This window comes from Corvus moneduloides, chromosome 7, assembly GCF_009650955.1.
Source record: "Corvus moneduloides isolate bCorMon1 chromosome 7, bCorMon1.pri, whole genome shotgun sequence".
NCBI lineage: Eukaryota > Metazoa > Chordata > Aves > Passeriformes > Corvidae > Corvus > Corvus moneduloides.
This window is the reverse complement of record NC_045482.1, coordinates 28268281-28293461: the sequence shown is the minus strand read 5'-3', so window position 1 is coordinate 28293461 and position 25181 is coordinate 28268281. Positions and strand designations below refer to the sequence as shown.

The 25181-nt window shown below is 44.0% G+C and overlaps 1 protein-coding gene across 15 annotated transcripts in view; it reads right to left on the bottom strand.

Annotated features, from left to right (window-relative positions):
• The window catches only part of SLC15A2 (solute carrier family 15 member 2), a 72428-nt gene extending 47720 nt beyond the window's left edge, over positions 1-24708 (bottom strand). For 5 of the 15 annotated variants that reach the window (XR_004241121.1, XR_004241122.1, XR_004241123.1 and 2 more), the window contains exons 1-2: positions 8123-8823; positions 810-856 (exon numbers count right to left, since the gene is read on the bottom strand). Coding sequence is in view for 9 of the 15 variants with exons in the window: in XM_032113872.1 (XP_031969763.1) it covers positions 810-856; positions 8123-8240 (165 nt within the window). In the remaining 6 variants the exon portion in view is untranslated. Of the gene's footprint in view, positions 1-809; positions 1127-1158; positions 1226-5327; positions 5402-8122; positions 8830-13989; positions 14167-24644 lie in introns of those variants that run through there. The other 10 variants (XR_004241124.1, XR_004241125.1, XR_004241126.1 and 7 more) reach the window with 9 other exon arrangements.
• Positions 24709-25181: the final 473 nt, after the last annotated feature.

The window sequence follows — 25181 nt, the reverse complement described above, 5'->3', positions numbered from 1 at the left end:
TTGCTCTCAACTCTTTTTGCTGACTAATGGCAAAATGGGATAAAGATTACTATTTCCCAGGAGCACTGGATATCTAATAGTTAATGTCTGCACAGTAATTAAAACTGAGTTAAATAGTTTGTTTGCTAATGACATGACTGTGAGTTTTAAGACCAAGTATTACATATTATCCTGCAAGTCAAAGCAGCTGCAATATAAGCCAAATTCTCCCTGAAGCCAATGCAGTGAACAGTTCTTAGGGGCCAAGCACTCAACAAGAATTAGCCTGAAAACCTGCACAAACATCAAAGCTGCAACGTTCACCTGAATTAGGCTTTAAATCAGATTCAAAGATGTAAACCCAAGGCTCTGGCACTACAGCTGGGCTCTGTAACACTCACCAGCGGCCTGTCCTCAATCCTGGTCCTTCCTTCTGCTTTTCAGTGTCTGGGTACCCTTCCCTGATGGGTTTCATCAAACTAAACAGAGTTCAACTCTCTCCTTCTATGCACAACATCCCCATCCACTTCAGAGATCTAAGTTCTTTCCCACAAGGAAAGTAGTGTTCAGGAAAAAAGCAATAAAAATCCTTACCCTTTTCCCCAAACATTCAGACAGTCTGTGTTTTCCCTTTAAGCTGCACTTTCTTAACCTAATCAGGTTAGTGGAGGGATTTTTGCCTTGAGTTGTTAAGGCTTATTTCAACTCTCTGCAAGAAAGGGTGTTTGTCTCTAGCCAGAGCACAACAGAGGAGAGAACAGAGAGATCTTGCAATGTTTAGAACAAGCTGAGCAGAAAGCAAAGCAAAGGAAACCAGCAGTAACACTTACCGGGGATTTTTTCTGAAGAGGGGAATCTCCTTTGGGGGGATCATCTCCTGCAGAAATAAAAGTGAACAAAGTTTCCTTGGATTCATTCCTCTGAAAAGCGTTCATCTCCCCTCTCGCCTTGTCTCCCACCATGCTATGTGGCTGTGGTGAGTTGACTGGGAAGATTTCCAACCTCAGGCACGAAGTTTGATTCAGTTTGAGTTAACCCTAATTGAGCACATTTGTGCAGCCAGGGCAGAAAAGGGAGGGAGATGCTACCAGGAAAGACAACTCCAGAGTTCAAGAAGAGTCAGGGAACACAGCCTAAATTAGTCACAGGTTGGGGCTGTCAGTACTTCGTGGCACAGACCTCCCTGTTGTTTGGCATTCCCCCAGCTATTGTACGTGCACCAGCCCAGCATGGTGCTGGATGCTGCACAGATGTGAGCTGAATAAAAATCCCAGGTCCCAGATACACCTACAGCCTGCAGATTTAGGAGCAGAGCGTGCATCACCCTCCCGATGTGGTAATGACAGGTTTACTCAGCAGGGATCTCATTTCACTGGAAAGCCACATGTTCCAAGACATAACTACTAAAATGCTCATCACACCAAACCCTTGGACACTGGATGTCACAGATGCCTGCACTGTGTTAAATCATTTCTTTGCTACTGCAGGGGTGAAGTGACCCAGGGTTCATTCCCACACCAATTCCCTAGAATGACCTTGCCTTTTCCCATGAGACAGCTTAATCAAGGGGACACAGCCAGCACCCAGAAGCAGCCCCAATGCCTCTATTTTCTATTACAGAGCAAAATTCACAACCTTCCCATAAATTATCCTCAGCGCTTGTGGCTCTGCTGTATCCTCGGCACAGTGCAGAGGTTTCTCTTTCCTCTTACATTTGGCTTCTTTAAAAGACAAATGTTCAGAGAATTTTCCCAAATATTTCTCCCTTCTCTTATAAGCAAAGCACAGACCACACCCAGAAACCACAGCTGGTACAAGGAGTCTGCATAAACTCATCCTTAGCTCGAGCTGCTGATAGTGCCTGGTTATCACAAGAACCAGGTTTGCAGCTGACAAACCAGGAAAGAAGCCTTTGGCCACACCACAGATCCTTAATCTGGCTTCAGTTATTGTTAACAAGACATGGAGAACACTTACACAAGGGAATCAGATGTGACAGACTGCACAGAGGAAATATAATTACTGTCCACATTCCTTCATGTGCTCTGGCATTGCTTCCTCTGAAAATCCCCAGGGATTATTTTTCACTCCTGCTAGCTGGGCAGCTAAACATGGGGTCAACTGGGCAGCTAACTTGAAGGCCAAACTTTAGATGGCACCAGAAAGTTCTGCCCCTTTCTTGATCCTTGTTTCTTCTACAGCAGTGGCAAAGCAACAGTTTGGTACCTCCCCTGTACAGCCACAAACCAGCTCTTGTCTTCAGCCCTCCCAGTGATCTGCACACACGCAGAGCCTTGCTTTTCACCTGGGTCCAGCCTCCAGGGAGCTCAGGTTTGTCAAGCCCTTTTCATGGGTAGGAGTGACTCAAAAGCAGACCCAGTGCTGGGGGCAGAACAGGTCTTGTTCACATGGGTCCTGTCACCACACACCAGGCTGGCACGTACTTGTGTCCTGCAAGTCTGACCCCATGCTAGAGGCAGCAGAAATATTTCTGAGCCGTCTGCTGGCATCTCATGCCCCAGGTATGTCTATACAGCTCCCAGTAGAAACCTGCTGTGTTCTGCCACACACAGGCAAGCAGAGCAAACACAGCAACAGAGTTATTAAAGGAATAATACAAAAGGAAGACAAGAAAGGTTTCACCATCTATTGCACAGCACTCCCATGCTGCTGCAGTGTGATGCCTTAATATTTTTGGCCTCCTGCAGATATATTTCCTCTGTGTGTATACAGCCCCATGCGTCACATAAGCGAAATGATAATTTTTTTTAATACTAGCATGAAAAACACTATCAGTCAGTAGGATTAACATACCACTTGTCTAATACACTGCAGAGCTGTTTAGGCCATTAGCTGCCAGAAGGTCTTCTCAGACAGAAAGGGAGAAAAGGAATTCAAATGTCTGGCAATAAATGGTAACTTGTAGCAAACAGCAAAAACAAGTTTAGGAGAATAAATTTGCAAGCACCTCAGATACAAATACAGAATAATACTTGATAGAAGGAGACCTGTGTGTCCTGGACTGAAAATCAGGAAGGAATTGTACCACAAATGGAAATAAGGTGGCATTTCTGAAGACAAGTATAGACAAACAGATCAAACACGGAGTGGTAGAGATGTGCCAGCAAAGCTAAGGCACAAAATGAACTACAGCTAGCAAGAGGACACAAAAGGCAATAAGAAAAGGTGTTAGAAATGCTGTCAATATTGGAGAAAGAGGAAGGAAAATGAAAAGCTGTTATTTAAACCAGAAAACAAGCAAACAAAAGCTTATCCAGAGAAGCCAGGAAACTTGTGTGCTTTTTGTTATTTTCACTAAAAAATAAATTGCAACAAGGTATGCAACACCTTTGAAATGAACCAGCAGGAGTATGTGTGAAATGAGACAAAAGCTGCTTAAACAATATTTGGATATCTCAAATGTGCTCTGATCATCAGAGCCTGATGAAATTCACCTTCAAGTGCTGAATACCATATTGAGCCACTTCCCTTGTGAAGGGCAAAAGCAGAACAAGCATCACCACTGCCCCTAAAAAAGTAGGTTGTTCCACCAGGTGTGTTCCTCCATAGCAAGAGAGATACTTGACCAGATAATCCCTTCTAAGCACCAAAAGGAGAATAAGGATTACAAAACAGCATTTCATATTGGAAAAAATGCTCTCAAACCAGACTGTCTTATTCTCTGGTGACAGTGTAAGTGGAGTAACAGCTAGAGCAGCTCTGTATGTGATATATCCTAACTCTAGTGTCTCTGATCCCTCACAAGGAAATAGGGTCCGTATGAAATGCCCATAATAGCGGATGACTAGGAAATCCCTCTAAGAGTATCTATCAATGATTTTCCATCAGATTAGGAAAGCATGAAACATACAGGTCCTCAGCTTTTCCTTGAGCAGAGAAAACTTCAGCACAGCCAGCATGGTGCTCTCATTTGTGCCCAAAACCAGGGTGGAGAAGCCTGGAGGAAAACCGGGTACAAATCCAAAATGGTGTTGCAAAATAGGAGAAACCATTTTACAACTCTGTAATGAAAATGATGAAATTTAGGAGACTACCAAATGCTACTCCTATTCACCGATAGGAAAAACAGCCAGAGAGATGAACTATTACCCACTTTCACTGAGGATAAGATGGCAGAAATAATTGACTTTTTTCAGTAAAGAAGATTTGGGGCTTCTTTTTCCAATTTCCCTTTCAGCAAGGACAGATGAACACTGGAACAGAGATGACGTGGCTCGGCCTGCAGGGTTCAGACAACTCATGATGTCTGTTATATAAGAATGTGTTAGGGACTACATAAATATCAGGTCCCGTCCCAGAGCAGGCATATGGATGAGGTGTCCTCCTGAATTTCTGTGAAAACCTTGTGCCAAACAACTTCACCTGGAAAGCATGAAAGCAAGGACTGCTTTCTGTAAGATTTGCTCTTTTCTGAATTATCCTTTATGCAACTGGGTAGTCTGTAGGATGATTCATACTTAAATGTAATATTCAGCTACCAGATGCCTTGCATAGCCAGAAGTTCCCACGAATGCATTTTGCTATGATTTTCAGTTCATAATTAACTTTTTCTGGTTCCCAAAACCTCAGAAAGAGAATCTGCATTTTCACATTGCTTTTACAATCCTCACATTCTCACCGCTCCCTGCTGCAGTACTGTGCGCCTTAATCTGTTTATATTCAACGAATCTCTTCATTTTTACCTGCATTCATCTTGAACAATCCCTTCCTAATTTTCAGCTCAGGCACACTCGTCTTTTAATAATGAGTCTAATTTTTAATTCATATACAATGGCCATACTTTTATAACCCTTTTACCCTATATGTATTTCTCTCCTCTTTCTCTGTTTCTAAGATAAGGTTTTAAGAAACTAGATGAATGTGTGCCAGCAACACTCTGGGCTTAATGACCAGACCCTGGAAGGACATGATAACCTCTGGAGGTTTCTTCTGGCTTATTTTCTCCAATTCTTTGATCACAAGAAAGAGCAGGGCTTAACTGATTTAGACAGATCAAGAGTGGTTTCCATTGCCTGCAGACTTCTCCCAAACTTCAAAGTAATTTAAGAAAATGATGTATCAAATCATTTGAATAACCAGGAAAATATGCCAGAAGCCTTCAAACCCACATCTCTCCTCTATTCGCCAGCCATTACAGACTCAAAATTGTAAAGGTATTTAGATTAATACCACTAACAATATCAAGTACCTACTCTATATTTAAGAGCCTGTCATGGGGTCAGAAGTCAACCTGTAACAATCAGAGAAACTTCTCATCCCCCCTCTTGCCTTTTTGCCTTCAGTTTATCCTACAATCAGCAAGAAGAAATCTTCTAAAAATTCCTCACCAGCTTGGGCTTCCTTTGCAGGCTGTGGTGTGCCATCCCCCTCTGCCATTCTGGCCGCTTCCTGCGCCTTGGACGACCCCAGCTCTGTTGTGCCAGAAGATGAACCTCGTTGAGCAATCCTGGCTCTTTTTCACCCTGCTGTTAATGTTTCACTTCCCAACAGCAGTCCTTTGGCCACCAATAAAATAGTTAAACATCCAGTTATTTCTGATCTGAAGTCATCTCTTCTCAGCTCCCAAATGTCATAGGGAATCTGCCTTTCTTGAATACAGCCTCTGAGGCTGCATGGCACATTTCGTGGATGTTCACGATCAATCACTTCGCACTGCAGCTACACTATCTTTCAATAAAATTACTACTTTGGATGAGGACAGGGACTGGCTCTGTGACTAGACAGGATCTACAGCTGGCCACAAATCCAAATTTTCAACACTATACCCCAGCTACAGAGCTGGTCTTAACTATACATATCTTTCACTATCATAGAAACACAAAACAGTTTGGGCTAGAGGGGACCATCAAAGTCCATCCAGTACAACTCCTCTCCAATAAGCAGGGAGACATCTTCAACTAGACCAGGGTGCTCAGAGCCCTGTCAAACCTGATTGTGAATGTTTCCAAGGATGGGACACCCAGTGGTTAAGGTTGTGAGGACACACAGGGTTTCACCAACCTTTGACAGACTGGCTCCAGTTCCCAGTTCTTTGCATATCACACAGCAAAGCAGAAACAACATTGACAAGCTGTTCCCTCAGACCCTTTTTCACCTTCAAGCCATGAGCTGCCTGAAGGAAAATCAACAATTTTTCTACTGTGCTTCCACTGTTTACTCCTTTCTGCTTTTCCCCCATAACCTTCTCTAAACCGCTGTGACTTTCTTTCAGAGAGGCTTTATGGAAACTCCTCTGCAGGGGAAAACCCCAGATATTTTCTGCAGACACAGAAGTAGTTTAGAGTGAAATTCTGTGAGTTCCGCAATAGAGTAAAATGGGGTGTCCATCACCCAACATCATGGCCCTGAAGTCATCTGCACCCTTCACCTTTTTATTGCACTCAAGTCCCACCTGCTTCAAGGCCCCATAACTATCATCATCACCTCAAGATACAGTCAAGGCTACAAACAGGCAGGCAGTTCCTGATGAACTCTGCTATTATCTGGACATAGGATGATCCAGTGGAACTGGGCAGGAGGACTAGAATGATGCACTAGGGAAACAGCGAGAGACACCTGAATTTAAGAGTGAAGAGAAGCAGGCAACAATAGCTACTTATATGTGCAATAGTGAGCAGCCTAAGCTGATCACGATCAAATTCCAACATGAAATGAGGAATAAATTCCTACAGATGATGATTCATTTGATAGAGCAACAAGGGATGCAAAGCCTGAAGTGAAAGAAGAACAGCATGAACAACTCACAAAAAGATGATGGCAAATCATGAGGTGCTTGCGAAAGAAGGACTGAAGCAAAACTTTAATAATGGCTACAAAAGAGCAGGCTGTGCACAGAAGAGATATTAAAGAAAAGATAGATGGTAAGAAGAATTTAAATCTATAATGTAGGAAGTATGGCCAGGATCCAGGGAGTGCTATTCATATTATAAGAAGATACAGCACAGATAAGTACAAAGCACAGCATGGCAAAGCCAGCAGCGTGAGACTCTGGGCAAGCACTGTGAAAAACAAGCAGAAAAGACATATGAGCACTACAGGCCAGACAATGCAATAGAGAAGAAAAGCTGGAGGGAGAATAATTGTTGGGAAAAATAAAAAGCTTCACTTGGTAATGCTTGTGACTTCTTTTAGAAGATTAAGGGGCAGAGGGGGAACACATGAGGAAGGGCTTTTATTTGTGAACAACTTTTTAAGAGGCCATCATAGCAAGGGAAAATTAGGATTTTTCTCTTCATTGGAGGGAATGTTCAAGCAAAACACAGGGCATGAGAGAGCTGAGGCAGGAAATGAAGAAAACTCAGCACAAACAAAATACAACCATGAATTTAAATTACTTTCTAGATTCTCAAGATGAGAGTATCACAAAACCACTGAACAAAAAATGGAGACTGGTTCCAGAATAAGACTTGAGATCTTTCAGAACAGACCACTGATGAACAGCAAATGAATACCAAGGAAAGCTATGTATTACATAGAAAATCAGGAATAATTTAACTATTCAGGCTGTCAGTAAGGAGATGGGCTAAGTGACCTCTTGAATTATTTTCCAGCTATTTTCCCCTTCACTTCTAAGCTGTACTTGTTGCTATGGTATAAGGTACCATGCTGACTGGTAGCACTGGTTTCAATAAGGTCGACATGGAGAAAATGTACATCCAGGGGCTCCAGGCAATGGAAACATGTGCAGTCCCTGGGATGTTTCTATGTTCTGCCCTTCCTGACAGTCCTTTATTCCCCCTTTATAGAAATTTAAGGCATTTTAGGAATGCTGCCCACTTCTTAGAGACACTTCCTAGTTGAAACAATAGCTATTTTTAGTGTTCACATAGGTATGTAAAGTTAGCAAAAGAGAGAGTGCTCTGAAAAAAAATAAATGCAGAAAAGAAGAGCCAAGATAGGTGTGCAAGGGCATGTGAGCTCGGTTTCTAACAGTAGTTAGTGCTGTTGGTCTCTCTCGGGTGCAAGTGATCAGTTCTGACTGTCACAAGGTGTGCTGGTCCCTCAGGCACCCAGTGCCACACCTGTCTAGCTCAGGCTCAACTCAGGCTCTCTGTTCAAAACCTCTGAATAACAGAGAGAGCCTGGAAACAGAAAAATCTAAAGGTTTACCCAGTCCACTTGCCTGGAGCTGAGGCTGGGTCGTCCCCTTCCTGGTGTGAGAAGGTGGGAGGTGCTCCACTGCAGCTGGAAGAAAGATGGATGTGGGGAGGCAGAACTTTGGAAAAACACTTGAGGACCATTTGGTGTCCCAAGAATATTTTCTCCCCTGGTGGTTTCAGAAGCAGAATCTCATATAGTGCCTTTCAGCAGCAGGTCTCAGGGCATCTCACTCAGCAGTTATCAGTACCTCCATTTCAGAAAGGAGCAAAAGAAGGAAGAAACATCCTGATGAAGGTAGACTCCGCTGAAGCCTCTCGCATGCCAGCCCAGCAGTCTCTCTGTTCAGCTGCCCCGCCTGCAGTATTATCAGAGCAAGTGAGAAACAGCTACTGATTTATTGTGCCACAGGCTCTACGGGACAGCTGAGCCACTGAAGACATCACAGCCTGCAGCAGCCTGGGTCTGGAGGAACGCTGTGAAAGACAGTCGCATCCAGTGTCTCAGCCACCCCGTGGGTGCATTGCCCTACTCTCCGTGCTCACTTCCGGCCTCTGGTACAGATACTGACTGCCTTGGGAATTTTCTCTTTCTGCACCGATCTCTCAGCTGACCAGTAGCTCTCTTCTGGTGGTGTGTCCCGCTCCCTCTCCCACCCTGGTCCTGAGTAAAATGCTGCTTTCACTGGCTTCAGTGAGAGGCAGTTGGTACTGAGAAACCAGAAATCCTATAACTACTCTATTCCGCACAACCAGCTCACAGGGATGCCTGGAACTGAGGCGAGGGGGGGGAGAGTGAATCTGTTGGGCAGTGAAGGAGGAGCTACAGGATGTGACAGCAGGACCCTGGGGTTTGGTTCTGACTACGTTGCTTGTCAGGCCCTTGAGCACTTATTTCAAGTTTCCTAACCTTAACTACACTGCCCATAAAACAAGCATCAAGCAGCATAATCTCCTGCACATCTGGGGCAAGTGGTTTCATTCATCAATCTGGCTACTGGACTAAGAAAATCTCAGAGAAGGCATTAATTCCAATTTTTCCAATTTTTTTTTTTTTCCACACACCCACAGTAAACAGCCTGTTCATTGTTCTCTGCAAGATTTCCTATGTCAGGATATATAATGCACTGCACAATTTCAAATCTTTGCCATCACAGAGAGGGTATTCTCACCACAACCCAGCACACAGCTGATTTTTTGACTGTGGTTTAAGTCAGATTGCAATTGTGTAATCGGTATTTCATCAAGGCAAGATGCCAGGGACAGAGAACATGTAAATCCCAAAAATACCTCTGTTCTGATAAAAAAAACCTTCCAGATCTAAACCACAGAGATCTCAGCTCTCTGACAGTGGCCCCTCCCAGATGCAAGCACTGACAGATATGATACGACCTTCTGCATTCTAGGGACTGTCATTTCCACTGATCTGTTAATCAGATCCTCCCCACCCAGATTCCTCTACCATCACACCAAGGGCCAGGCAGATTAGGGGCTCGTCCAAGATTCATTAACTCTGGTTCCCTGCATTTTCATAACGAGCTTGCAGTGCCATCCATTCTTTTCAGCCTCCCCCCGCAGTGACCATGGGGATCAATTTGCTAACACAGTGAGTGGGAGCAGCTCTCACCAGCTCCAGGGGGAAGTGCAGTCATGTGGGCTTTCCCTGCATCAGGTCCCAGAGGAACTGGCACAAAATTAGAGATTTTTTTTTGCTTTTTTTTTAATGTTGATCTAACCATACAGAGTTTGGATCTCCAGGGACCCCAACACTCTGTAGCACAATTCTTTTTGTCCTGGCCATCCTGTGCCCAGGGCAGTCTGCTCTCCACTGGCACTCATGACAAATCCCCTCAGAGTTTGGCAGGGAGAAGGGTTATACTCTCATAGAAGGAAGAATTCATCTGTGACTCTTCATCCTTATGCTAACTCCCAATAAAAGGTCCTTTTTTCCTGGAGATGAGTGACATCTGATCGACCTCACATCAGTGGGACCAGGAGTGCTCAGCCTTCCCTTGATGCCACCCCAGAGCACCTGTTTGTCTTCCTCCTGCTCAACCATCTTTCTCCCAGATCTCCAGTCCCATTAGCTTAACTGGAGCACATCTTCTGACTGAATACTGAATTAGGCATTTGCTTTAATCCTCCTCCTCCTCTATCCCCAGCCTCTCCTTCCTCCTGGGATCTTGCATGGGGTTGTGCCCACCACACAACAGCTGAGTTCTGCAACACATACCTGCAAACACTCTGTGTGCTTCTCTTGTGCAAACAGCAACCCTGAGCAAAGAAATGGTTTTTCCATGGACACACAAAAAACCACCTCTGGTGTTCTTCAGCTTGTGGCCACCCAGAAGCCATAGAGCAGTGCTGAACGTGCTGGGCAGCAGCATGGCACATGCCCAAGCAGCAGGCAATGGTGTACATTAACACATCCACTGCAGTCTCATCTGTGGTGTGTGACAAGTGGAGATGGTGTTTCCACCCTGGCTGGTGCGTAGTGGTGTTGGGGATACACTGGTACAGACTTTAGACCACTCTTTCCACCTCCTGTGCCCACAGCTGTCTTTGCTGTCTGGCATTCAGTCTTTACATGTCTCCAAGAACTCCTCAGTAAACAGAGGAGATCACACTGTCAGAGAAATCCATTAGTGACAACATTTATTAACTTTGATAAATCTGTGCCAAAAAATGCAAACACCTTTTCCACGATCTCCAGCTATGCCTATGCTACACGAGAAGATCTAGCCATGCCAGTCCTTTAAGATGCAGGTGGCCACTCGAGTGAATTGAATACATTCAATTGACTTCAAAGAACCTCTGAGTGCTCAGCAACTTGCAAGAGATTTGTTTATAGAAATAATCACTTTCAGAAGAAAGGTGTACATGGCAGTTTTTCCTCTACCTTCCCATTCAGTTTTACCTCTAACAACAAATCACAAGAGACTCAACATGGAATGGTCTGGCATTGTATTTATCTAGAAATATTTCTTTCCTGTATAAACTCAGATTAATATTAATTCTCTCCAAGATAAAGGCAGCTAGAAATAATTTGAGGGCACAAAACCAGTTTTCAGCATTACTGACATTTCCCATTGTTAACAAACAGATGATCTTAAAATGGTAAAGTCAGAGGAATAATTCCTCTCTTATACGAGGTCTGATTGACTAGACATGACAGATGGTGTTTTTATTACTTTCTGTTCTAAAAGAGGCTTCATCTAATGCAGCCCAAGCTGTGTTATGAGTCTTAACCTCTCAGATAAGCAAACCCTGTTTCATCAGGTTAATGGATCCTTACTTGATTCAGGAAGGCAATTTTCCTTAAAGTTATTCTAATTAAGTACTCAGAGCCCAAATTGTCCTGGTTGATTGACTGCCAGCAATGGATAAATCTCTCTACTAGGGACCATATTTATTTTCAAAGAGGGAAAGCAAGTTATTATTATTATTATTACAGAACCAATTCTATCCTGCATTCAATGGCTTCTCCTATACTGGCTTTTACTGCTGTTGCAGAATTAAAGACAAAAGTATAGTTAATGGAGCCTTTCTCTCAATAGTTTTGTTAAATAACAGGCAGGGAAGGAAAATTAGAGGTGGCCTGCTATCTACTGATACCCCCTCAATTAACTGCCCCCATGGCAATAATATCTAACCCTAATCAGCACAGAACCCTTCAAGCAGGCTCACTCCAACCTGTCTTCCTGCATCAGCCCCCAAACTGAGGGCTGCTGGCCCCAGTAACTTTGTCACTAGGCTGAGAAATGACAGAGGACTATCTACTTTCTAAAAGAAAAGCTCTGAAGGAAAACCAGTGCCTGAAGGATGCTCCCTGTAAGTTCCATCTCCTGCAGGGCATCTGGCTCCACAGACAGTTTGGTGCTACAGCTTCAGCTTCATGGGAGCACAGTGACAGCACAGGATAAGGATCATAGTGCCCTGCTGCCTTGGCTCTTTGCTGACTCCTGTCACTCCAGGCAGAAGCCCTGCCAGCCGTGGGGCTGTCCAGGCTGCTTAAAGAAGCAGATGGGAGGCCTGACCTCTCCTACTCTCTTCCACCTACTACAAGACTGGTCTAGCAACTGAGCCCATGTGAGGACAAGGAGAAGAACAACCACCTCAAGGCTGTGCAGAAAACACAGAGAACATAGAATTCTTGCATAGAAACAAGAACTGAATCCACAGCTCCTGAAGGATCATTCAGTCAGTGCTTTTACTTCTCAACACACATATTAGCTTTTCACACAGCCTCACAAGCAGAATTGGTAGCCCTGATGCCCCATAAGACATTCAGTATTGGATTTCCACCTCCAGAAAATCTGACCCCCAGGAGTCTTAGTTGGAGTTTGCAGAGCAGCCAAAGTGAGCTACTTAACACAAAAAAGTTCCTTTGCCAGTTTCAGGGAAGCTGAGCTGTTCTCCTTACAGCTCTGCTGAAGTTATTGATGCCTCAAATGAAACAATCATTCTCAACAATTTTTATTTACCAGCCACCAGATTTTTAGGGTTTCGTCACGCAGAGAATTGCATTTCTATATCAAGGCAGGCATCTTAAAAATAGTGATTATTCTGCAGGAATTATAAAGATATGGATAGCAGGTGAAAATGATGTGTTTGAATCAGACTCCCAAGCCAAAAAGTCAGGAAGTATGGCTGGACTCAGGCTCAAGGATCAGAAGCTCCCAAGCTTCCTCAAATGTCTCTGTTTCAGGTCCTGTCATGTAGCCTGTCACATTTAAAACGCACGGCACACTTCAGGAGAGGCAGCCTTTTAAAACAGTGATCTCCTTGAATATCATTGTGAGGTTGACTGCAGACACCTTTGGACTCAGAGCAAGCACCACTGCTAATTGTTCAGACGGGGGATCAATAGAGAGGCATAACTTAAATACCTGTTACTTGTGGAGACAGCCTCAGGGGACAGCCCTGGAACTGTCCTCACAGTTAAACAATCCCAGAAGTAGGCATCTGTCCCTGTTCATCACTGCTGGAAAATAAAGTATCAGAGCAGCAGGAGAAAAAGAGGAGAGCTTGACTCTTACTAGGTCTCATCTGCTACACCAGTTTTGTAAATAAGCAGTGTATGGTGTAGAGAACTTGTCCCTGGGCCTGATGCAAACCCCCATAAATCAGGTGAATGGACCATAAGCAAATTTCCCTCCCATCCAGTTTCCAGTGTCTAGGAATAGCTGACTCCAGCTGCTTTGGAACTGCAAAATGGCTCCAGAGCTATTGGATAAGCTGCCCCAGTAGGTTTCTCATTGCCTTTATTGAGTGTTGGGTCAGATGCTATGCACAGAGAAGTCTGTGATCAGTGAACCCATGATTTGGTAGTTCTCTGCCCAGGAACTTATTCACAGTTAATCCAAACCAACTTCATTCATGAAACTGGCTGGAAATCTCATCAGAACAGGCTTTGCAGAGAGATTTCTGACACTTTTGCTTCCGGCATCAGCTGAAAATAGAGCAAAAAGAGACTCCAACTTTCTCTGAGTGTTTTGTCACATCTGAAGATGGGTGATTAATTCATAAAAAATAATAGCAGCTAGCTCATTTTCTGCCTTTTGCTCCCCCCCTTCCCCCCCCCCCCCATAGTGCAAACCATTTCAGGTACTTAACAGCATTAGTGATCTGCAATAGAAGCACGCACAACAGGACACGTAGGTTACATTGTATGCTTCCCAGATTTCCACCTGGATGAGCGTACATCTTAGAAACAGGTTTGCAGCGCAGATTTGCACAACTCTCATTCTGAAGCTCTTGCATGGATATTCTGGATGATTGCCTCAAAACAGCCCACTCCCACCAACATTCCGCACATGACGTCTGTCTGCTCGAGCACTCCCAGCCAGGGAATACGGAAGGAACAGGAACACAATCCAAGCAGGTTACTTACGGAAATCTCTGTGGGCGGTCTCAAACAAAGGTGTCGGCGGAGTGTCCCCAGATGGAGGGATTTCCATGGAGAAAGCAGTGAAGTGGTCCAGTGAAAAGAAGAGCACTATGACCTGTTTAAACTTCAGGATGTGTCCAAGATAAATGCAGGGTATGAATATAAGGTTATTTCTTCTTGTATCCACAGCAGCACTTGTATTCCATGGTAATGTACAGAGAACAAATGGCAAAACAAACTCTTGGCCTCACAGTAACATTGTTCTGTTTGTTGTCCCTGGAGACCTTCAGTTAATCTTCATCTGTGGGTTTGGCCAGAGAAATGTACTGGTGAACCTCCCTTCTCTGATTTCTCTATGCAAACTAAAAGCTTCTTGAGGATTCATTAACTCTTTATTTCATCATTTCGTGTATTTCAGGGTAGTCATTTGCATTTTCTGTACCACCCAGCGGCTTTGTAAGTGCAGAGTTATTGGTGAGGTCTCTTCCCAACTTGCACATGTTCCAGAGCAGCGGTCCTAAAGAAAGAGCTGGTCCTACAGCGAGGATAGACAGCTAAAACAGGTGCATTGGACCTAGCTTGGCCAGACCTGGTCTCTCTCAGCCCTAGAGTTTTCCTCCTTTTTTCACATTCCCTATTGGGGAATGGAAAGCAACTCAAAGGATTTGACTACATCAAGCCAACTTACCAAAACTGATCTATAAGGAGAATTGATGTCATATGTTTTCAAGAGTTCATATTCAGCTAAATGCCTAAAATTAGGTTTAGGCTTTGGTGAATGACAAGCAGCTTCTCCAAAAAGGCAGTCCTCCTGTGAGTGCTGAATATTTCTCAGGCATCCCCAATTTCCACACATGCAAGAATCACTTTGCCATTCATGTCCAGGTTGCAGAGAAATAGGAGCAAGCCAGGCAGGTAGGCCTGTGTTTCTAAGGCAAAGTAACCTTGAGTTCTTTAACTGAGAAAGAAAACAAGTTTTCACTTGCTTCAGTCTTGCCTTCATAATCTACTGCAAAGCTGAAATCTGCTGCTCCTGAGAGCTGGCATGCAGGAGGACAGAGCCTGACACACATGGCTGACCGGCCATCCACCCAAGCACCCCATGCCCCATCTCCACAGCACCCAAACATCTCTAATGCACCAGCAGCTTCCCCATGGTTCAGGCATTGAGCTCTAGAAAACACAATTATTTCAGTCCAAATGCTCAGGTTGCTGAACCACCTGTGGCATGTTAGTTGTGAAATAAGGATGATTGATGAGCAGCGTACGGATCATTTTAGAGGAGATAAACCAGACATTCAAGATGCTTGTGGCAGAATAATTCAGAGGACATGATAAAATGCCATTGCATCCCTTGAGATGAAAGGCCTGATTCTCCTCTCACCTAGGCTCTGCATTGCCTGTGAAGCCAAACCTGTAGTAAAATGGCTAGATAGGAAGAATCTCCTCCTTGGATGTCAGTAGGACTGCACTGGAGTGAGGATATCTGAGTCACAGACCTCAGTAGCCTCTAGCTGCCCAGGAAATCCACCTCATTCCCACAGTGAGGACCCTGCAAATCCTTGGAATATGGGAGCTTCCAGGCTTCCCAGCATAGAGGGAGGAGCCTGGAAGCCCTAAACCAAGCTTCTTGTTTCCACTGCTGCTTCTGGCAGGGAATCCCAGACTTCTGGGATCTTCTACACACCTAGATAGGTCCAAGTCTCTTCATGCCATGTGAACAGCCCTTCAGACTGCAGTAACAAGCATCCAAGCCTCATATGCTGGGTCATGAATATGGAGCCTTCCTCAGAGCAGAGAGAGAAAATGAGGTACCTAAAGGCTGGAATTCAGGCACTAATGGCTGTGAGGTCACCAAGGAGAGGAAAGAAGGGAAGCAAAACAACATGAAGGGAGCTCAATTTGCCATAAAAATCATAGACAGTAATACAAAATCTTTTACAAAGATTCCTTCTGCCTCAGAGTTCATGCACAGGAAGAAATCTGTCAAGACAAACATACCCCAAGAAAAGACCACCTGGGAAATGTTGAGACAGTTCTGCCCAGTCCCCTCAGCACATTAATGTCAGGTCAGTGAAAACAGGGCTGGACAACACTTCTGCTTATAAAAAGGTCAAGGCTATTTTCAACCAGCTGCACTTGGTATGTGAAGCAGCTCCAGCTCATCACATTTGTCTGCCCATAATGCTCCATCCCTATGGGATTTCAGAATAGCTGCTTTGACCAGAGTCAGTAAAAGCAAATAAATCTGTGTTTTTAAAAAGAGCCGTGTAGGAAACTTGCCATGTGCAAGTCCAGAATAAACAGGAGCCTGCAGAAAAATTGTGTCTGGTGGTTGCCACATAGAAATAAAACCTGGGAATGAATCACATGGGACAACCAAGGAAGGAAGAAATTACCATAACTGAGACTGAAGAGACTCTCCACTCCACAGTCTCACACTGCAGTGGAAACGAAGCTGAGAGGGATTTAGCTACAAGCCTGAGCAGTGAGTGTGAGGCCAGAAGCGGTGCCTCTTGACTCGTCTGGAGGCAGAATCACTGCCAGGTGCTCTCATGACTTTCTATTGTATCCCAGTGCTACCCACAGCCAGGGAGACAAGCAGGAACCAGCTCACCCTGCCTGTCTCCATGTCAGTGAAAAAAATAGGGATACAGTGCAGAAAATTGACACCTAGGCACAAACACCTTCCTCAAGCCCCTCATAGCACCAGGGTGGAAGATGGATCATTACTAATAAAAACAGAATGTTTTGCTTTCAAAATGGTCTCAGGGAGTCAGAGTCTGCTGGAGCAAAAAGCCTATTTCATGAGAATTTAGCAGGGGAATAATTTAATGGAGCTCAGATAAAAAGCAGTCACCTGGAACTCAGATTTAGAAGAATTTTTTTTTTTTCCAAATTACTGGTTTGGAGGTTGAATAAGGAATATTCATCTGATTTCACTTTTCTCACACATTTTCCCTGATGGGTGCACTAATGAACTCTAAACTGTATAGAGAAATGCTTTCAGTCCATCCCCACACCTCCCAAGGAGCAAATTCTTTATTAAAAACTAATGATTCTCTTTTTTGAAATTAGCATCTGCAAGTTTGGGGGCAACTTCAAACCTGGTATAAAAAGGAGCAATTCCCTTTGCAATGATTAGGACTTCCTCCTTCTCACAAAAATCCCGAGGGCCTCTTAACTTGACTGTCTTGATTAAAGACGGGCTTAGCTTCAATTGGGTAATTGCTGTGGTTTGTTACTGCTAGTTAGAGCAGAGATTTCCTGTGCTGTATCTTGGCCAGGCAGGGCTGCTTCCCTTGCACCTCAATTCAACCCTCCTCAGGGTGAACTGTTCAAACAATTACAGGTCACATATCATCAAAATACAGATGAATATGTGTACATCCAGACAGTTCATTCTGACAGCATTGGAGGAGGCAGCAGGTGACACACCATGATGAAGTTGTAGTCAAGTAGCTACAAGACCTAGTATGAGGGGAGACTTAGCTGAGGATAAAGCTCAATAACACACATTTTCTTGAAGCCCTTTAGAGGGATTTGGAATCAACTGTCAGTGGATGAGAAGTTAATGTCTTTGCTTGCAGTTAGGACTGCAAAACCTGGGGATGTTCATTTCTGTTTGCTGCCTCACAATCAAATGGTCTCCAGGTGCTTTGTGAGGCTTTTTACAGTGATTTCCTGACTCAAACCAAAGACAGAATTACAAAGACAGCATTTAAAACTGAGCGAGAAGATAGGAAGAACTAGTTTTGGGGTTAATTTTATATCCAGTGGTAACCTCTTTGGCACCATTTATCATACAAGAGATAATTTCCCTGAATTTGCTCCTCAAAAGCTCTTTCTAATTGAATCAAGCAGATTTACATTATACCAACTGATTTTTACTTTAAGCAGGAAGTAGGGATTCACTTAAACCAGTGAAAAATGTGGACTTGCAGGGGAAAGGAATTGAGAAGATTGTCTTTATATAAAGAAATCAGAGAGAGAATGAAATTTCAGCATCATTCAAATATGTCAAAGATTTTAGTTGTTGTAGATAAAAAATCTGCAAACACATCATAAAAGCTTACAATTGAAATAAAACATGTCAAAAACATTTTGACTGACTCAGGCCATATTTTTCATGTTTTCATTCTTTTCGAAATACAGCCAGTTTGTTCTGCCTCAGGATAGGAGGATTTTCTAAATCTCAGACATTCTGGTGAGGTGGAAATGTGCATCTTTAAGTCCCTAAGACTTAAATTTCCAGATCTTCTAGAGAAACTCCACTGCCAGTGCACTTTCCTTCCATTTCTGCACCTCACTAATTGAGCACTGGCCCAGACAAACCACATGCAGTGAGGCAGGAAATTGCCAGTGAGTGGTAACACTTGTTTACCCTGCCTCAGCTGCCTCTTCAGTGAATGTAGCTCATTTTCCAGTTAGCCAAGGTCGAGCTCTGGAGTTGTGTTTACTGTTACGGAAGGGCAGGGCAAAAAGGGTGGCTATTTGCCACCTGCATGGGCCAGATATGCCCCACCTGTGCACCCTATCCAGCCCTCCCTCGCTGGAGCAGACTCTAAGATACCTCAGCTATGTGCTGGCTGCCAAAGCCACTGAATTTGCAGTCAAGGCCACCCAAAAAAACTGCCTGTGTGACAGATATCATGACTGCTGGACACAGTGGATTCAGGTGGTTTTAAATGGGGAAGGAGCCCAACTCATTTGAGCTTAAAGCTCAAAGTCAACCATGCCAGAGCAGAGCCATGGCTTGCTAAATTCTGCTCTACAGCCGTGCTATTGGAGTACTTGGTCACTTGCCCTTTACAACAGATCCTGATGGTAGAGAGATTTTCCTGATGTTGGTCAGCCCCATTCACACAGAACAGAAGACTCTGGTCATGCAAATGAAAGCTATGGCAGATGCATTGGGTGGCTGCCTGAGGCAGTTGGTTTTCATGTGCAAGCCAACAAGGGGCAGCAGGTCTAGCCAAATGGCAGGATGGCCAGACATAGCTTAGATGACACAGTAAGCAGCTCCTCTTCTCCATCTGAGGCTGGATAGATGGCCTGGAGAGACTTAACACCGTGCTGCACGACAAGTCACAAAGGGCTTTCTTAGGCAAGAACCATTGAAGGCACCAGGCTCCCTGCCTGCTTACAGGTAAGGAAAAACCTTTGAGACCACTGGCTTGGACTGCACAGCTGTATCTGCCAGTAAAAGCTGTGTGTGCAGCACCTTCTGCTCTACCCTGGCAGGCAGCAAGGATGAAAGTAATTTGACATGTGATGAACCAAGGTGAGCCAGAAATGGGAAGGCAAATGAAAGCCAAAACCAAGACAAAGGTCGGGCTTACACAAAGCACCAGAGCCAAGCACCTGCCCCAAAGGATATGATATGAAAAGTCACTCCTAGCACTGAGTTGTCCATGAAATAAATACTCTTTGGCTTCAGGGCATGCAACAGAAGCTCAATGAATCTTTTGCTCCCAGCATGAAGCTGGAGAGTGCCTGTCCTCTGAGTCACTCCAGAACCATGGTGATGGGCTATCAGCTGACAGATGGATTTGCCTCTCTGTTCTTCAGTATGTGAAAGGCCATTGATCCACAGATTCTCGTACCCTGGTCTTTTTCCCTTCCATCAGCTGTGGAAGCCTCTATGCTCATTCTAGCCCTGCTGGGTAAGGTAATCAGCCCTGCATTTCGCCACTGGTAACAAGGTACAGTTGCACTGTCTTTCAGCAGCAATCCAGCAGCCCACCTAAAATGAGCTACTGATTCCTTTTGACTTCCCAAGAAATAAACAAGCAGATATCAAAGTCATGCCCATCTGTCATTGACTGCAGAAAATATGAGGTAAGAGTGTCTGGAGACACAGGTCTCCAGGACAAGGCAAACCAGGCTGCTATACCCATCCTATCATTATTAGGAGAACCATTTGACTAAGCAACTAAAGAAGGTGCAGGCCCTGCTCAGGGAAATGGGTATTCCTGCAAATTTGATCAGGCCTGAGAAGCCAGATCATGGCTGAATCCATCCCTATTGGTTGAAAAGGAGGCTGTTTCTACCATAGGATCTGAAGTTGCTCTGTTAAGAACTGATTTATGAGGAATCTTCCATTCTGGCAAACATACAAGGCCTAACATTTAAAATGTCTGAGAGGCCATCACAAACCCATCTCTTGAAACACTCTCATGGCCCTTCAGGCAAGGAGCAGTCAGCCTGAGCTGACTTATTGTCATCTTGCTAGCCATAAAAAAAAAAGAAAGGACCAGAGATAAAAAGGCCAACAATAATGTAATGCACGTCACCACCTTCAATTAATGCTGCACTGAATCTGGCATCACCATTTCTCTCCTTTTGCTTGAAAATTGGAATGATAGCACTTTGCAACCAAATTTCATGAGTTTACAAAACAGCAGTCAGATGGGAGGGTGGCTTGAAAGAAAAACACAGGGCAGTGACTCCTATCTGAGATGGGCCAGGCTCAGGACCACAGCATTTTCTGCTGTGCAGCCATTCACATAGAACAGCTGTCCCTAGTCAGGCATGAGCAACACATTGCATGGAGCATTCAAACTGAGTTAGGAGTGGTCTTGGTTCAGAAGAGGACAGCAAGGGACTCTCCAGATATTAAAGAAGCAGAAAGGATCATATTTAACATGTCTGTCTAGATATTCAACTGAACAGATTCTCCTTGGAGCCAACAGGAATTACAGTCCTGATAAAAGGAAAGGAGTGATTCTCAGATCAACCACAAGCATAAATCCATCTAGTTTCCACAGAGAGGCATGATGGGCATCTTTTGGCTGACCCAGACTCCTTTAGCTGCACTTAGAAAACAAGAAAAACAAAAGTTCTGCGTTGGAAGCAGTGCAAGTGTGAGCAGCCACCATCGCTGGTCTGAACCAGTGCAGTTTGGAAAGAGTCATGTGGAGTAACAAGCATGTCCTTGACATGAGTACTCATGAAATTTTAGCCCAGAAATATCTCACTGATTTCTTCCAACTTTTTAAAGCAACATTGTCAAGAGAATGTAAAAATAAAACTGGTTGCCCTACATTTTTGGTACTGCTTGAGAGCATCCAGCCCAAAGCAGTGTTTGTCACTGTATCACACACAAAGGCACAAAGCCACTTCCCTGGTCTTCCTCACTTCTCCTATACCTGGTCACAAGGCAGACCAGGACTGAGGGATGAAGACAAGGCACAGCTGAGGGAGCCTGGGTCTGACACAGGAGCAAGTCCTCAACCTCACACAACACGATTTCTCTTTCAGACGCCATTCACCCACTGGCTGTGCCTCATACTCCAGAAATGTTTCCCCACCATTCTGCCTTCCAAATTCCCTAAGACATCCATACAGAAAACACCCCACCAGATTTTGAACACCCCCCCAGCCAATTTTTTTCTTTTTCAGCTGCCTGCCAGCCCCAGCAGAGCAGAGCTGCCCATTTGCAGAAATCAGCACTCTAATCCATTGACCTTTTCAAGATTGTACAGGATTGTCTATTTCTTATCACCATAACCTATTTTAAGTAATATTCTAGATGTTCAGTTCATTCTTCTCCTTGCCTAAGGAAATATAAAAATTTACACCTATTGTAAAAGCATGAATAAAAGCTGATTGAGGAAAGTAGAGACAATAATGTGCCCATAATACTAACAAGCTCACTTGCACTGTATTTCTCTTTAAAGGAAGATTTGTCTGATTATCAACAGGGTGTTGATTTAGACTGCTGCTAAAATTACCACTGTAAAAGTAAACCCACTTTTATTGCATTAGTACAGAGAACAGTTTAAACTTTTATGTCTGTTGCTAGGGGGTGACCAATCTCTTAATTATCAAGCCAAAAAGGGTTCTGTGGCAAGAGATGATATATTTAGTGCATTTGGGATATTTTTTGAGGAGGTTAAAATTTACAAAATAAAAATCAACAAATCTTTTTTAGAATAAAAATCAGCGAAGTTGGTGACAGAATCAGGTATAGAATTCATGCCATTCTTAGATCAGGCTGTTTGACAAAGCCAAGTGAGGGCAATGCTCTAGAATGTAAGATTCACATTAACTTTCCAGCTGTGAACAGACTTATCATGTGACTGCTGTTATCTTTTGGGTTTGGTAAATGTTTTTTTGTGCTGATATTGTGCAATTTTTCTAAATATGACAGTGAGAGTATGAACTACATGCCCTACTAAGAGCCAGTCACCTTCAGTGATAACTATATGCATTTTGGTTACTCTTTACACAGTTCTCAGGTGACCTGATAGTCGAGATGTAGAACACAAGTTTTCTTTGGCAGCAATGTCACCCTCCTCACATTCATGCATCCCTAATCTCAGTTCTCTAATGGGTAATCATGAACAGCAAAGGAGGAGAAAGAAGAAAGTTCATGTACATTCTGCAAGGTCTTTGCTGTGTACACTATCCTAAGAAATAAGCCAGGAAGAAAACATTTTATATGAGCAAGCAGAGAGTTGCTTGGATCTCCCAGCATCCAGGCGCCATCAATTTCTGCTAAGTGGAAAACATTAAAACTGGAAATGCATCTGGAGATATTCCTCCTTTGGTTTCAGCACACTCTGTATTGCTTCAGCCCTTGCTCAGTGTTCCAACTGTTCAACAAGAACAGCAAGATCTGCTCTGGCCATTGTGAACACGGTGGCTTTGGGACTGTTTTTCCCTCATTCAGCTAAAATCAGAGTGGCTGGACTATGAGCTTTTCAACCCCACATAGCTCACAAACAGCTCAGCTGCAGCTCCTCTCCAGGGCTATACCCTAGTCAGCAAGGACAGGGAGTTGGCAGCAGGGCAAGAGGGCAACATGAAAAATACCAGTTGGAACCACTTTTGTGGATCATTTACAGAAAACACACATAAAAATGAAAAGCACATTTAGCTGAAGAACATTTCATCAGTCAGAAAGTCACTTGAATGCACTGATGAGGAGCACTTTGGAGAGCACTCAGGATCCAGCTCTTTTCAGTACAGCTTCATTATGAGATTTGCATAGACTTGCTTTCCAGTTGGGTGATGTTGCTGTGTAGGAGCATTGGTTTGAGTGACTGATAACCCTGGTGGTGCAGCCTGGGTGGGAAGGCTGCATGCTTGAAATGGGCATCACAGGGACTGCCTTTCAGACTGCCATTATAGACCAGACCTTCCCTGAGAGAAACTCATTGGCTAAAACATTTCCAGTAAGATCATGCAGATTTAATGACTGATCAGAGAGATTGCTAAGATAACTCCCTCACCAAAGTAACAGACTGTATAAAAGAGAGAAAATCCTGTAATTCAGCCCATTTCAGTGCACGAGAGGTGGCACACAAAAGGAAAATCAGGATATTAAGGTACCTTGGCTTCAGTTCTCAGCTTTGTCTTATTTTCCTGTCACGATGGGCAAATGACTTGACCTCCCATAACGTCAGTGCCTCAGTTTTGGAATGGGGAAGATTCTGCTGCCTTGATTACTTGGCTTTTAAGCAATTTGAGTGAGCAACCTTGTGGGGGTTTGTACTGTACCTAGCTAAAGAAGTGAGGGCTTTGGAGGATCGATGCCGCGTTTGTCCCTGCTGGGTCCCTCATGGATTGCTCAGGCGGTGCTCTGCCAGCACCCACGTGTGCACACAGTCTCACCTTGGCAGGTGGTTGTGAACAGCCGCTCACACACACCCACAGTGTGTGCATGAACTGGGGACAAGGAGGCAAGAGGGGCTCTCTGCATGCAATTCCAAGGCGTTTAACAGCAACACCCCGAAGGGAACACAGGCAAGAAAGAACAACAACTGAAGGCCCGTGCCCATTTTATCCTGAAAACGCCCAAAGGTGGGCAGAGCATCCAAAACCAACGTCTGAGGGCCAGGGGGCAGAGGCAAGGTTGAATGGCATAACAGGGACCAATGGGAAAAGGGATTGGAGGGGGAGAGGGCCAGTGGCCAGCAGAATCTAGACAAAGGGAGAACTTTCTAGCACAGTGTTGTAAGGAGAGACCACTTTTAAGGCAACTTAAGGGGTGTAAAGTGGACTTAGCCACTGCAACACCTAACACATGCTCTTTGTGGCTGTTTTGAGGGGAAAAGCTCCATCCTTTATTTACTATTGTAAACACCACTAATTAATAATCACTGGAAGTTTTTCATTGAATCTCTATAGTTCAAGAGGGGTGTTCTCATTCCCAGGCCACAGAAATTAATAGAACAGACTGAATTCCTCATGCCTTCATCAAAGGACTTCAGCTGGGACATTGGCTGTCAAGGTTAAAGGTTTTCCACAACCCTTCGAAGGCACTGGCATTGCCTGTGGAGTCTTCAGTCCAAACAAAAGAGCAAAGACCCTTCAGGTCTTTTGGGACTTAGAGCAAAAGAAATCTTGCTTTGAATTGAGAAAATCTTTAAAGAAGGGACTTCAGACCCATAGTGATAAAGGAAATAAAAAACATCTACACTGACAGCTCCAGTTAGGAGCAAACAGGCACAAAAGACTTTGAAAAACAACCAGCCTTTCATCTTCAGTAGCAAGCTCAACAGCTCTGCACCAGCTGCTCTGTAAACAGTATAGCAAGGGAAAGAAAATCATTGGCAGCAGATGCATTAAACATGGCAATGTCTTCAGATGACATATTTTGTAAATTTCCACCTTAGAAGTTATGCCATTTCTTAAATCTGAAGGATTACCTGCTGTATAGCAGCAGAGGCATTCTGCCAGGCAGCTGGGCAGCTTCATTACCCTTCTTTCTTGCCAAACTTCTCATAATGCAGGTAGGCAGTTTGGCTAAGGTGGGATGTCAGGTGACTTGGGTTCATCTCCTGAGTCTGCTTTACATTTTCTGAGGGACCTTCAGTAAAGCACTTCATCTATGGGACCTATTTTCACCTGGAAAAGAAAAGTAATTATTCCTTTGTCTTAAAGCAGTCAGCGCTTTATAACGGTCACGTGCAACCTTTTGACTGTGGATCCATGAGAACTTTTTCAGGAGACAGGTAGACACCACTTGGGAAACTAAAATCTGTTAATAGAGTGATTTTTCCCATCTCTGGACCACATAGGAATAGCCCAGGAGCACCCAAACGTGCACATCACAGGCTGAACTTACTCCAAAGTGAAAGCTCCTAAACATCAAATAAGGGAAACTTCAGCTTAGACTTGGTGTAAATTGGACTTAATTTAATTAAGTCACGTCGTGTGAAATATAAACCACTCTAAGCAGGGGG